The 12,366-nt window shown below is 38.9% G+C and overlaps 2 protein-coding genes across 3 annotated transcripts in view; one reads left to right on the plus strand and one right to left on the minus strand.

The window, feature by feature from the left end:
- The window catches only part of dock2 (dedicator of cytokinesis 2), a 106,759-nt gene that overhangs the window by 51,815 nt on the left and 42,578 nt on the right, over positions 1-12,366 (plus strand). The gene's annotated exons all lie outside the window — the stretch shown is intronic.
- The window catches only part of insyn2b (inhibitory synaptic factor family member 2B), a 29,300-nt gene that overhangs the window by 4,433 nt on the left and 12,501 nt on the right, over positions 1-12,366 (minus strand). Inside the window, exons 2-3 of one of the 2 annotated variants that reach the window (XM_028009244.1) lie at positions 8,975-10,821; positions 5,526-5,600 (exon numbers count right to left, since the gene is read on the minus strand). In XM_028009244.1, coding sequence (XP_027865045.1) covers positions 5,526-5,600; positions 8,975-10,485 — 1,586 coding nt within the window. In that variant the 5' untranslated portion in view covers positions 10,486-10,821. The remainder of the gene's footprint in view (positions 1-5,525; positions 5,601-8,974; positions 10,822-12,366) is intronic. The other variant, XM_028009245.1, reaches the window with a different exon arrangement.

Consider the following 12,366-nt stretch of genomic DNA (forward strand, 5'->3'; position numbering starts at 1 on the left):
GTTGCCCACGTGAGCGTTGAAGTCCCCCAGCAGAACAAGGGAGTCCCCAGGAGGAGCACTCTCCAGTACCCCCTCTAAGGACTCCAAAAAGGGTGGGTAATCTGAACTGTCGTTCGGCCCGTAAGCACAAACGACAGTCAGAACCCGTCCCCCCACCCGTAGGCGGAGGGATGCTACCCTCTCGTTTACCGGGGTAAACCCCAACGTACAGGCGCCGAGATGGGGAGCAACAAGTATGCCCACTCCTGCCCGACGTCTCTCTCCCTGGGCAACTCCAGAGTGGAAGTATGTCCAGCCCCTCTCAAGGAGACTGGTTCCAGAACCAGAGCCATGCGTCGAGGTGAGACCGACTATTTCTAGCCGGAACCTCTCGACCTCACGCACTAGCTCCGGCTCCTTCCCCACCAGAGAGGTGACATTCCACGTCCCAAGAGCCAGTTTCTGCAACCGAGGATCGGACCGCCAGGGTCCCCTCCCTTGGCCGCCACCCATCACACAGTGCACCCGACCCCTTTGGCCCCTCCCACGGGTGGTGGGCCCATGGGAGGGGGAATTTATTTCTCAGAAAATTATATTGCAGTTAAACTGTGGAAAAATGAAAAGGATTACATGAAAGATATTAAGAGACGTAAAACAGCACAGTAAGAGAGCCTTTATGAGTTGAAAATATGGCGGCAAAATGCTGACAGTGCACTAAATAGGGTTGCAAATTGTATTTGAAATCATATGGTGCCTTTAACGTAGGATGTATGCACCTTCTGCACACACCCATGCTTTCAAGCAGGTCTTAACTCAGCACTCATTTCACGTCCAGAGTATTCTTCTGCACTTCATGCACCAGTAGATCACAGACTGGTGAGGTGAGAGTGGGAGGACAATGAAAAGGGGGACTGCAAAAGAGAACAGGGGGACATTTGCACAATGGAGGAGCTTAAAGAAGGAGTAAGGGAGGAACTTCTTTGCTCTTCAGAAGTGTTCAAAGCAGACCCTCTTGGCCTTCTTTTTCTATGCTCTCATTCCCCCTCCCTTCTCTCATCTCTCTCTTGCGCTCTTTCTCTGATGTGTCCATTGCTGCAGGTCATAATGTAGTAGTCTATGAGCTTCCAGCTCCATTTTGGCGACGGCGTTTGTGTGTGGGCGGCTGTGTGCTGAGCCGGATTAAAGGGGTGGAGCTGAATAGGGCCTGGCATCTGGAGTTAATGAGGCACATGATGAGGCAGAGAGAGCAGATACAACTAACCATCCTTCCCTCCTCCTATATGCGAATGCCACAACACAAATACCCACTGAGAAACACTCAGCATAAAGGCAGAGATGCGCTGCTCTGCTGAACAGCATGTACGGTATACGTCCCACAGCTAAGTAATGAGGAAAAGTGATGCTGTGGGATATTTAACATAGGTAATGTGGAGTAAATAAAATCAAAACCCACTGCAGAATAAGTAACATAAAATAAATTGAGGAGCTCAAGTGCTAACAGAGATACGGACAAGTAAAAGCTCACCTTAAAGAGAACTTAGTGATCGAGTTAGGAAGGAGGAATAATTTAGTAGAACAAGTTAAAGCTCTACTGGGCACAGAGGAAGTGAGATGTCTTTATAAAAATTGATATCTACAATATCCAGACTACCAATATACACAGATACTATTCATGGATGATATACCATACACAATACAAGAAGTGCACCATCAGACCAACATTTAGTTGGCCACACTATATCATGAGTCATTTTGCTGTTCAGAAATTAAACCATATATTCTTATGCAGTACAAAAACTTCTAGAATCCCACTGTGTTCTAGAACTACTGTACAGAAATAGTAAACTGGATGAAACAGATCAAGATCTGCCAGTTCCTTTGCTACAACATAGGAGCTGACAAATCATGCTAATTGCAACATTAGTTATTTGACTCTATACTAAAAAGCTCTTTAATTTCTTTGAAAATGAGCAGGGTGTCATGCTTTCCTTTGACAGAGGAAAAAGAGGAAAACATAAACTTTTAGAGCTTTATTATTATAATACTCCTTTAATTGGCATTTCTTTTTTGCACATCATTAATCTTGTTTTGCCCTGAAAAACTGCTTTGGCAGTGGGTCAGTTTGTCCATTTAATCAGTCCTAACAACTTTAAAACCACATTAATGGTAACATTGATAAATTTCAACATTTGAATGTTTTAGATAATTTAGAGAAGTAAGTGTTATGTAGGAGCTGATGTGTGACTTCATAGTGATTTTAACCAAACAAACCTTTGCTATGATGCAAAGGAGAGAGTTTGAGCTGGACACAACATATCCACATTTTGAGATTCTTATTTTATTATGTCAAAAAATCCTGTTATAATCCATTTTTATCCATCAGTTTTTACGTACTAATTATGTATTTTATTTTTATTCATCTGAAATAATATCCAACAAGCTGAATAGAGAATCCACATTATTCCATCACACATTAAGGAGATGAAAACATGAAGCTTTTTCTCCACTGACTCTGGTCCCTGTAACTACACATAAGCAATGAAAATCATTGAAGGCACTTAACTTATGAGCGAATCATCAGGATGAATCTGAGATTTGTGCTTCACTGGAACTACAAGCGCCACTTCAGCCAACGTTTAGAAATCGGAGAATAGTTCCCCAACTAACAGAATCAGAAGTCTGTAAGACTCGCTAAACAAGGATTTTCCTGATCCAGTAAGGAAATCCCACAAACTGCAGCGATAGTTCACCTGCACCAGATGCAAGTCCAGCTCAGTGATGATTGTCAGATGAGGGGTTTTTTATGATTTAGTTAGATGGTAGCCTGGCCATTGCCTTACTGTGCACCTCCAGTTGAAAAATAAATCTTCCTAATGCACGTTCTGGACTTTCTCCTCTTGACTCGAACTGTCTTTTTATTTGTGACCAGGCCAATCAACAAACAGGGGAATTTGTGAGACTGCCTTGGGAACTTCAGCAGTAATTAATTTGATTTGACCATCCCTGCCCACTTTCGGGGTGCCACTCTGCTTAATCCAAACATAACCAGGGTTGGAGTACAATTGGAACTTGTGAGGTGGATTTATTGTACACCTCTAACGTGTCTTCCTTCTTTATAGTCATACTTATTACATTAGAATATGCCTTTCATTGAGGCTTGCTTGTCATTTCTAGGGAACATTTAGGGAAAAAATCCTTAAACGGTATTAAACATAATTTTCGTTAAGCTTATATTGGTGTATTGACAAGTTTTTTATTGGTCTGATGTAATATTCTAATCTTAAATGCCGTGTTGCTTGAGAAATTCTGGAAAAATCTTAAATATTTAGCAGTTTGGTTGAAGTAAGGGTTAACAGGTTTATGCTTCAGGTGTATAGATATGCATAATTTATGTTTCCGCAGTACTTTACCGCTGAAGAAGAAGAAAGTGACAGTAAAACTTTGATTGGTAGGTTTGGAGAAGAGCTTATATATTACATGTGTATTTATGTTTCTAAAGCTATGGGTGAGATTGATTGTTTCTAAAAAAAAGTTTTCTCACATCATAAAGATTCATAAGAGCTGACAGCTGTAAATAATCTCCTTTAGTCCATGTCAAAACCCTATTTTTGCCCAATGCAAATCATATAGATCAATGTCCCAGACACAAGTTATTTTCTGCTTGTAGGTGTATTCTGCTATGTACTTTTCTTTTTGCTCTGAATTTCCTAGCTGCTACTGTCTTCTCAAATAAATTGCACATTTGACTTTTTAAAAATGGGAAAGTACATTTCTTTCTCTGAAATAAAAAAAACACCTATTAATAATAATGAATACCAAGGAAAAAATAGTCATTGGGCATATGGCAAAATTTTTCATATGTTTCTAACTAAAGTGACTTGTTGTCTCTTTCTTGAATTGATCAGCGTTTACATACCTTAAATTTGTGTGTCTACAAGCGAAGTGGAACTGAAGAAGAAATTAAACATATTAAAAGATATTTGAAGCTTTGATTTTCAAGAACTCACCTGCTTAATATTACATACTGTATGTTCTATACTTAGTGGACGTTTTGAGACAGACCAATCAGCTAAGCAGATATAACAACAACCAAATTTTTTTGTGTTTTTAAGCAGTAATTTCTTATGACATATTTATTTATTTTTTCAATGTTTTCTTAAGTGGACTGTGCGCTCAGTGCATTTAGCAGTTTCCTAAGAGCTGTTTTCCCGACCTTTTTATGCGGTTTTATCAAATTTTTTACCATTTCACTGTCTGTGAAAATGCTTCTGGAAGTTGTGATTAAATTTGCCTACAAAAGCTTTTTGTGTGTTTTCCATTTAAATGAAATGTGTCGTTTAAAGTGCAGTCACATCCTAATTTATGTTCAAAAGATGTTGGTTAGTCTTTCTGATACTTAAATGTTCTGTCTTGGTTGAGGAAATTAAGCCAGCAAAATACACTTTTATGTTTGAGGGAAAAAAAGAAACCTAAACTGTAGCTGTCTTGGAGAAGTTAATGGTTTCAATTATATTTATTGCTAATTAAACCATTATTTTATCACCAAGTAATTCATTTACAAATTCTCCAAGGTCAAGTATGTTTTATCGTATTTCTAATTGTATAATAAATATGTCTTATCTAATGTAGCTCAGATGTCTAATTGTATATCCATACCATATAACTGTCCATTCCCCTCTTGCTAATTATGACTGACTGGGAAAAAGGATTCTGCTGCAGCTAAAGATCAAAATGAATAAAAAAAATATGAACAGAGAAAGGAAATCAGTGATAAAGAAGCTATTTTGAAAAAGGAAAAAAAATGTAAGAAAAACGACCTACGCTGCCCTGATGTAAATGGTTCACAAAATCAAATACAATACAGAAGCAAAAGTGTTCAGACATGTGCCTTTGCAATCAGGGTTAGGCACATAATGAAATGGATAAAGCACATTTGTAAAAACACAAAGATAATTTGTGCTCTAAGTCCTAAAGGGGATCCAGGCCTGCAAGTAAACTGTTCTTTTGATTGCAAACTAGGTGCAATCAAAAGAAGCCTGTTGTGATTCTGTAAATATATTGGTGTCAAGAGTGCCCCAAAGATGAACAGATGGAATAATGTTCATTATAAAAATATGTGAATGAAAAATAAGATTTGATGGAGGTGAAGGGAGATCAAACCACAGAAGATGTTAATGAGCAGCTTCAGAAATTACATAGAACAATTATTTTACTTCGGTAATTGAGTTACATATTTTATCGCTGTAGATGAAAAGATGCATCTTTTATATCCCTCCATATTTTGCCTTTATCCACAAAACTTGTTTTTCTGGATAAAATATCTGCCTCTAATGCACAGCTTGCATTCTTTGAGTAGCACTTTAGTGAATTTGTGACTTTTTCTCTTGTATCTGAAAGTTAGAACTTAGTCATATGAATGCAATGAGACACTGGAGAGGGATGAGTAGTGAAGAATTAAAAAGCTAAAATAAAAACTTTCAGGTAATTTTGAGTTATCTGTCCTTGGAATATAATATACGTTCAGTTCATTGATTTGTATTGGTTACCTGTAAATGATGCAGGCTGTCTTCTGGCAGGTGGGGCAGTTGTTTATGTCTTGGCCAGTTCTGTATGAGCTGCGACTGCAGAAACAACACGTCAACACACATAAACACATGGAAAAAGAACCATGAAGCATGCTGTGTTTGACAATGGTAAACTGTTTTTCCTGCAGTGTTTTCCTATTTAAGTTTAGACTATACTGTCTAGCGCTGTCTTGAGTATTTTTGAGTGCTGCTAAAACGTTTTTTGAATTGGAGAACCTTTATGAATCAATTGGCAAAATGAAAATATGATAAAGCCTTTTGACTATCTTGCTCATATTGATGACACTGACACTTTCACCTATATGAATAGGTGCTTTTGATGAATGAGCTATCCATTTTGAGAAAGTCACACACTTTTGTAAGTTATAAACTAGGCTTGCAGTTTGTACTATTTTAAGAAATGCAATATCTGTTGTGCAAATTTTAATAGTAACCATTTAGGGGTAAATGTTTAGCACTCAAACTGTCTATGATTGCCGTTGTGATGCAAAGTAATTATTAGCTGGTCAGTTTAGAATAAAGGGACAGCTGTTTTACTACTTTAGTCACTTTTTTTTTTTTTTTTGCCAGTTTGTTGATTCTTGCGTTGTGTGTGAATTGTGAGACAGTTATTTTTTGTTTTTAGGCATGTGCACCGACTGATGGCACCCTTTGAATTTCGTTGTCCTTGTGACAATGACAATAAAGATTTATCTTATCTTATCTTCAAGCATACAGAATGTTGAGGTGAGAAAATTTTCATCGGTGCAGACTGTCACTGTGTTAAAGAAAATAACAATAGTACCAAGTAACTGGTAAAACAATTAATTTTGAGGCAGTGGCTCTTTTGTGTGTCATTAATGTATTGTTCAGACCATTGTATATTTTGGCATGTTCTAAAATATATGTGACAGCCTGTGTTATTTGTGATTGTTACATATGCTATAGTTTCAGAAAAGTTTGAAAAATTGCAAAGCTGCAATCCCTCCCACAGTCCACAGTTTTCACCCCCGTCATGTTTTGCAACAGATATTTACAGCATGATTCTTTCAAGCTTTCATGTTGCTGCAGCAGACCTGAATGGTCTAAGCAACCCCCAACTAATGTGACATGCTGCAAAGTTCTACAATGTTTAAAATGGGGTGTAGTTGGGTCATTTGCTCCATTAGTTGGCCACTGGTGCCTATAGCGTAACTTATAAAAGCCTAACGCTGCACTTCTTTATGCTGTCTTTTAATGCAATGCAGATGAACAAAATGGTGATGGTGGTATGAAGTAGGTTATGCTATCATGAGCTTGACGAAGATTAACACATTTTTCATTAATTTATCATCACTATTACATTGTCAAGACTGCTCATGTCCTAGTTCTTATTACTTCCTATGATAAATATTTAATTCATTGGTATTGGCAATATAATTGGAATTATTAAATACCTGAAAACAATGGGATGGTAGGTCTAGGCACTCCAACTATGTTTTTTAGAATATTGGTAGGTCTTGTCTCAAGATTAACAAATGACACAAACATAAAATGCAGATCTTAATTTATTTTTGTTTTTAAAGTTGTTAGATCAATCTAAAAATACAAAATCAAAGAATTAAACCTAAAAAAAATATTTAAATATCATCACGCAAACTCACTGTGTTACCAAGTGTAAACAAGGACACAGAGGCATAGAGTGTGAGAATTTGTTAAGCTGATGATCACTGCCATGTAATTAAAAGAGTTTGTTTTGCTGAGATGCTTTGGTTGGCCTTTGGTTGAACTGATTAGATGAAAGAGTAGCTGATTTATGTTGATAAAATTGACTTTTTAATTACAGTTATGTTGCAAGAAACAGCGTCACTGGTATCATTTTTCTCCCAACAACCTTTTATCAAAGGCAACTGCACTGAAGTATTTGCTTTAGGAAAGAAAATAGTACATGAAGCAGAACACAGCAGTAACCTTTAAGCTCAAATGACGCTTTTATCACAGTAGTCCACTTGCAGTGCTGTCACTGCTGGTGCTGCAACAGATAGACACAGACCCTCCAACATGGTGGTTCTGCTCGGTTGTTCATGTCTATCTGACTCTCAGTTCTCTCCCTTTGTGTCCCACTGGCTCCCATCGGTCTGTCTCAGTCTGCCTGCTAATCTCAAACTTAACCAAACACACACACACACAGACACACCGTGGTGCACCGATTCATGATATTAGACAGGGCAAGACAGCTTAAACACTAGGTTTAGGAGTCTTATTGTGCAGCTTAATCATTAATTGCAGGGCAATCTTATAAGGATTAGTCTTGGGAGTAACCCATCTGTTAACCAGAAGGACATGTAATGAATATGGTCTCAGTATATGTAAAGGTGAAGATGTAGCCATTTCAGCAGTTGATGATTTCAAAGAAGATTGGTCAGGACCAAATGTAGATTTATGTAGAGGAGTGATCTGTCAAATTAGAGACTGATTTGACCTTAAGTTCCCTCAAGATAAATTTGCTTCTTTTTAAAACACTGTGCTAAGATTGTACTATGGAAATGAGACACAGGTGAACATAGCTGAACAATTCATTGAACACACAATTTGCTCAATGAATGTACATAATTCAGTGTCTAAATTTAATCTTCCAATAGAAGTGGTATCCAATAGCAACTCAATAAATTCTCATTCTATCCTATGGCAGATGGTAAAGAGGCTAAATTGAATAGAAGTAAAGTTATTCACAGCTTTGAGACGGAGATGTGCTTCAATTGTGGAACTGTGAAAATGCAGATGAGGAAAAAACTGACACTAAGAATGAAGTGGAGTAAAATGTTGAGGTGGAAGATAAACAAAGTGCATGAAGCAATTTGAACAGCAGGGATCAGGAATTTGCAGATAAACAGGAAGGGATTATGGTGCTTTGCTGGAGAATCATTGCTGCTCTAAATGGTGAATAAAATGAAAGAACAAGGGAGAAGGATGCTAATATTGACTAAAGGTAAACAAGTAAGTGATTCTGCAAGATTGCTTCAGACATTTAACTTGTGCATGTGCATACACATACACACACATATTGACTATTCTTTACAGACTTAAAATTTTAAAAGCTATTACAAAAACTGGAAAGCCCGACGGTATAAATTGCCATAAAAACTCAAATATACTCTCTTCTCAATCTTTTGCTCTCCCTTGACAATATATGTGCCTCCTATATTTACTCTTTTATCACTCTACCCCACTCTTGCTTGAGCACTCACTCTTGCAGTGAATTCCTTTCATTTTTTCCTTTTCTCTATTATTGACTCCATCTCTTCCTTTTTCCCCTTTCTGTTTTTATTTCCCAATCTTTATGCATTTTTGCCCTCTATTTCCTTTTGCTCTTCTTTTTAACTTTTTTTTTTACATTTTCCTTATCTCTCCCTTCTCCTTGCTGTGTATTTTTAAAGCCTCATTGCACTCACCCTTCGGTTAAAGCTTTGCTCTTCTCCAGGTCTTGAATCACATTGAGAAGCACCTTAATCTTCTCCTGATTGGACAGAAGGTTCTCCTCCACATTTTGTAGCTGCCTCTCCAGCCCAGGTGGCACATTCACTGCCTGTCCATCTACAAGTCCTCCTGGTGCCCCGTTACATTGTGCTTTCATATGAGTCTTACAAGGCAGAGTGTTGTCATCAAACGATTTGCTCTTCTGCTTTGTGTCCTTGAATTTCATACGCTCTGTGGATTGCTTGGGTGACTTTGTGGCCTCTTGGTTTTTGGTGTGTGCTGCAGGTGTGGTTGGTTTAGAATGGGTGGTTTTAGGAGAGTGTTTTGAGTCACTGAGAGGGGAAGGCATTTGAGACTTAGAAATGTTGCAGACTGATTCATCGGTTTTTTGGATTTGACCCTCATTGTGATTTTGCTTGTCTGTTGGATGTTTTTGGTTCGCCTCTGCATTTTGTGTGAGTGCTGACGTTCTCTCTGTGTTGGAGTGTGTGTGTGCTTCTGATGTTTGTGTGGCTGAGTCCTTGTAACAGGTAAAGTCTGCTGAATGTGGCCTTGTCTGCAGCTTTGAGTCTTTTGTTTGGTTATGAGTATGTGCCGTGTGGTTAAACTGTGAACTGTGTGTTTTTGGCATGGTGTGGGGCAGCTGGGGTATTTGAGCAGTCTTTGCTGATGTGGGCTGAAGTGGGTTGGCTCTGTCTGTGCTTTTGGAGCAAGACTGAGAACTCAGAGCAGCAGAGGCTTTTCTTGACTGGGTGGGGGCTACAGATATTTTCCGTGGTGGATTAGGTAAAGTTTGACTTGCTGTTATTTGATTGACTGCTCTCCTGCGACATGCACCTGTGCACTGTGTAATCTGCGACCGTCTCCTCCCACACGTCACACATAGACGTTGCGGCGAGGTTGCCATTGTTCGACAGGGCCGAGGTGTGGTGGCGTGTGCAGCTGAACAAACACTTGCTGTCTTTAACACCGAGCGATGGCCTTCCCCTCGCAGAGATTGCACCCTTCTCTTTTCCTGGGCTGGCTCCTTGCTTTCTGTAGATTCACTGCAAACTCCTCCCACCAAATCTGAAGCTACTACACTCCCATTTATATACCGAGTTGTCCTTTTATCTTTTTTGTCCTTCGGGTTTGTTTGTATAGTCCTGATCTGGCAATAAACTCCACTGCCCGACCCTTGTGACCCCATGTCGTCCTGCGTAAGGCTGTTGATTTCGTTCTGAGACGTCTCTTTGGACACCGGCAGGTTCTTGCTGTCACTTCTGATAGCTCCTCCTGTGTTCGCTGCCAGTGCTTGTTCTGTCGCCATTGTGAGGGACTGATGCGTGGTGGTTTGTTGGCTGCCGTGTTGTTTGATAGAGGGTAGAGTCCGCAGTCTGGGAGATGTCTGCACCCCAATGCTGCAAAGTGGACCCCATCGCCCCCCAGCCAGAGGAACTCCCAGCGCAGGCACCGGATTAGTTGGATCTGCCACTCTCCTGCCCATGCTCCTCTGTAGGTTGGCTCAGCCCCCGGAGGAGCTGAAAGGGATGGAGGCAAGCGACGACATCAGCCAGCCTCTGTAAGGTTATATCCAACAGAAAGGGAAGACGTTCCAGCTTTTGTTTACCAAAATAAATCTGAGTGTTGCAGTGGCAGATGAAAAGAGCTCTGTATAGAAGTTGTTGACAGGAATTCAATATCCAATAAACTCTGGGGATTCTTTCATTATTGATCTCCTTAGAAGTTTAGTCAACTCTGAGTGGACATCTCTGTCAGGGTATTTCTCGCTTTCTGACCAATGGCCTGCAGGTGATGACTTCTTTGGGCATTCCAGATAGTTCTAAGCAGAAAAGAAAGAGAGAGAGAAAGGAAATAAATGAGCGAAATAAAAGAAAGGACAGAGGTAATGAATGGTAAGACTGGCAAGAATATATAGACATTAGGCACATTAGGCACCATATCAAAGCTTCAACTACGACTGAATGCTCCCACTGACCAGATCAATAGAAGTCTATCAAGTTTTTATAACCAAGGAGGAGAGTTGCATTTACAGTTTTAAATTTTTACATTTAATTTGAGAAAACGTGTAGATTTTCTTGAAATACTTCAAAAGTTGCAGTGCATTTCTGGTGGTTACAAACATGCTTGATTCCTTCATAAATCTGACAAACATTTTCCTATGGATGTTGGTGCAGTCTTTATGCTGTGTGCTGCTTGCAATATACGACATCAAATATGGATTAGAAAATAAGAGATTCACAATCATCCCCTGCCTCTGTTCCTCTTTATGTAAATTTATTTGTGTGTTTTCATATTCATGACTGAGTATGTGCATGTTTTTCTTAATCCTAGTTTTTACTCTAACAAAGCAAATTATAAAGTGGAGTCTTTTTTTTTATCAATTATTAGTTAAATTACAAAGATTAAAATAAATAGGGAATAGAGCTTCAATAATTATTTTTATGGCTTAAGTTGTACCTCTAAATATGTATGTGGTGCTTATGGAAAAAATCGGTAATCTGAAATGGTCAAGGACAAGTAACTGTCTGTTTAGGAACCCCCAAAATGTGCTGGTGATGATAGTTTTCTGGGTTTCAGTCGTATAGAGATTTCCTTTGCCTTTCTGATATGAATTAAACAAAGTATTGAGGGAAAATTAATTTATCTTTAGAGTAGTCAGTACTTATAGCAGCATAACACCCACTAAGGTATAGATTCAAGTCACTATAACCATCAACTGGACTTCATAAGCAGACGTCAATGTGTCTGGATCCTCTTTTTCACAATAGGATGGTCAGTTTAAATCTCGAAAGTTTTTACTTTGTTCAGGCCAAAAAAAGCAAACATAAGCTATTCAAACTCTATTTGTGTTTGTGTTCAGGAACCTTCCATCCATGGGGATGATTAATCCATTATCTATACCTGCTTATCCCCTCTGGGTCGTAGGACAGCTGGTGCCTATCCCACAGTCAGTAGGGAGAACACACATGCTGTAGGCACCAGTACAACATGCAAACTCCATACAGAAAGACCACAGGCCAGGATTTGAACCCAGGACCTTTCTTGCCCACAAGCCAACAGTGCAGCCAATTGCTCAACTGTGCAGGAACATTGATTATTTAAAAACTGCATTTAGAGAGCTAACAATATGAATTATTGCAGTCTTCTGAAAGGTAACTCAGATTTGTGTGGGGCCACATTGTATAATAGAACTGGAGAAAATATATTAGCTTTCTTACCATAAACTAATTGAGAAAACAAATGGAGGTCATTTGGCTGTCCATATTGAATTGGTTCTGTATTTAAGAGCATTGGATAGTGATTGAAACCTAATTGTTTCGAGAGCTTTCATTTGGGTTAATTGAATCATGGTGTTAGACAAATG

This window comes from Xiphophorus couchianus, chromosome 23 (assembly GCF_001444195.1).
Source record: "Xiphophorus couchianus chromosome 23, X_couchianus-1.0, whole genome shotgun sequence".
NCBI classification, from domain to species: Eukaryota; Metazoa; Chordata; class Actinopteri; order Cyprinodontiformes; family Poeciliidae; genus Xiphophorus; species Xiphophorus couchianus.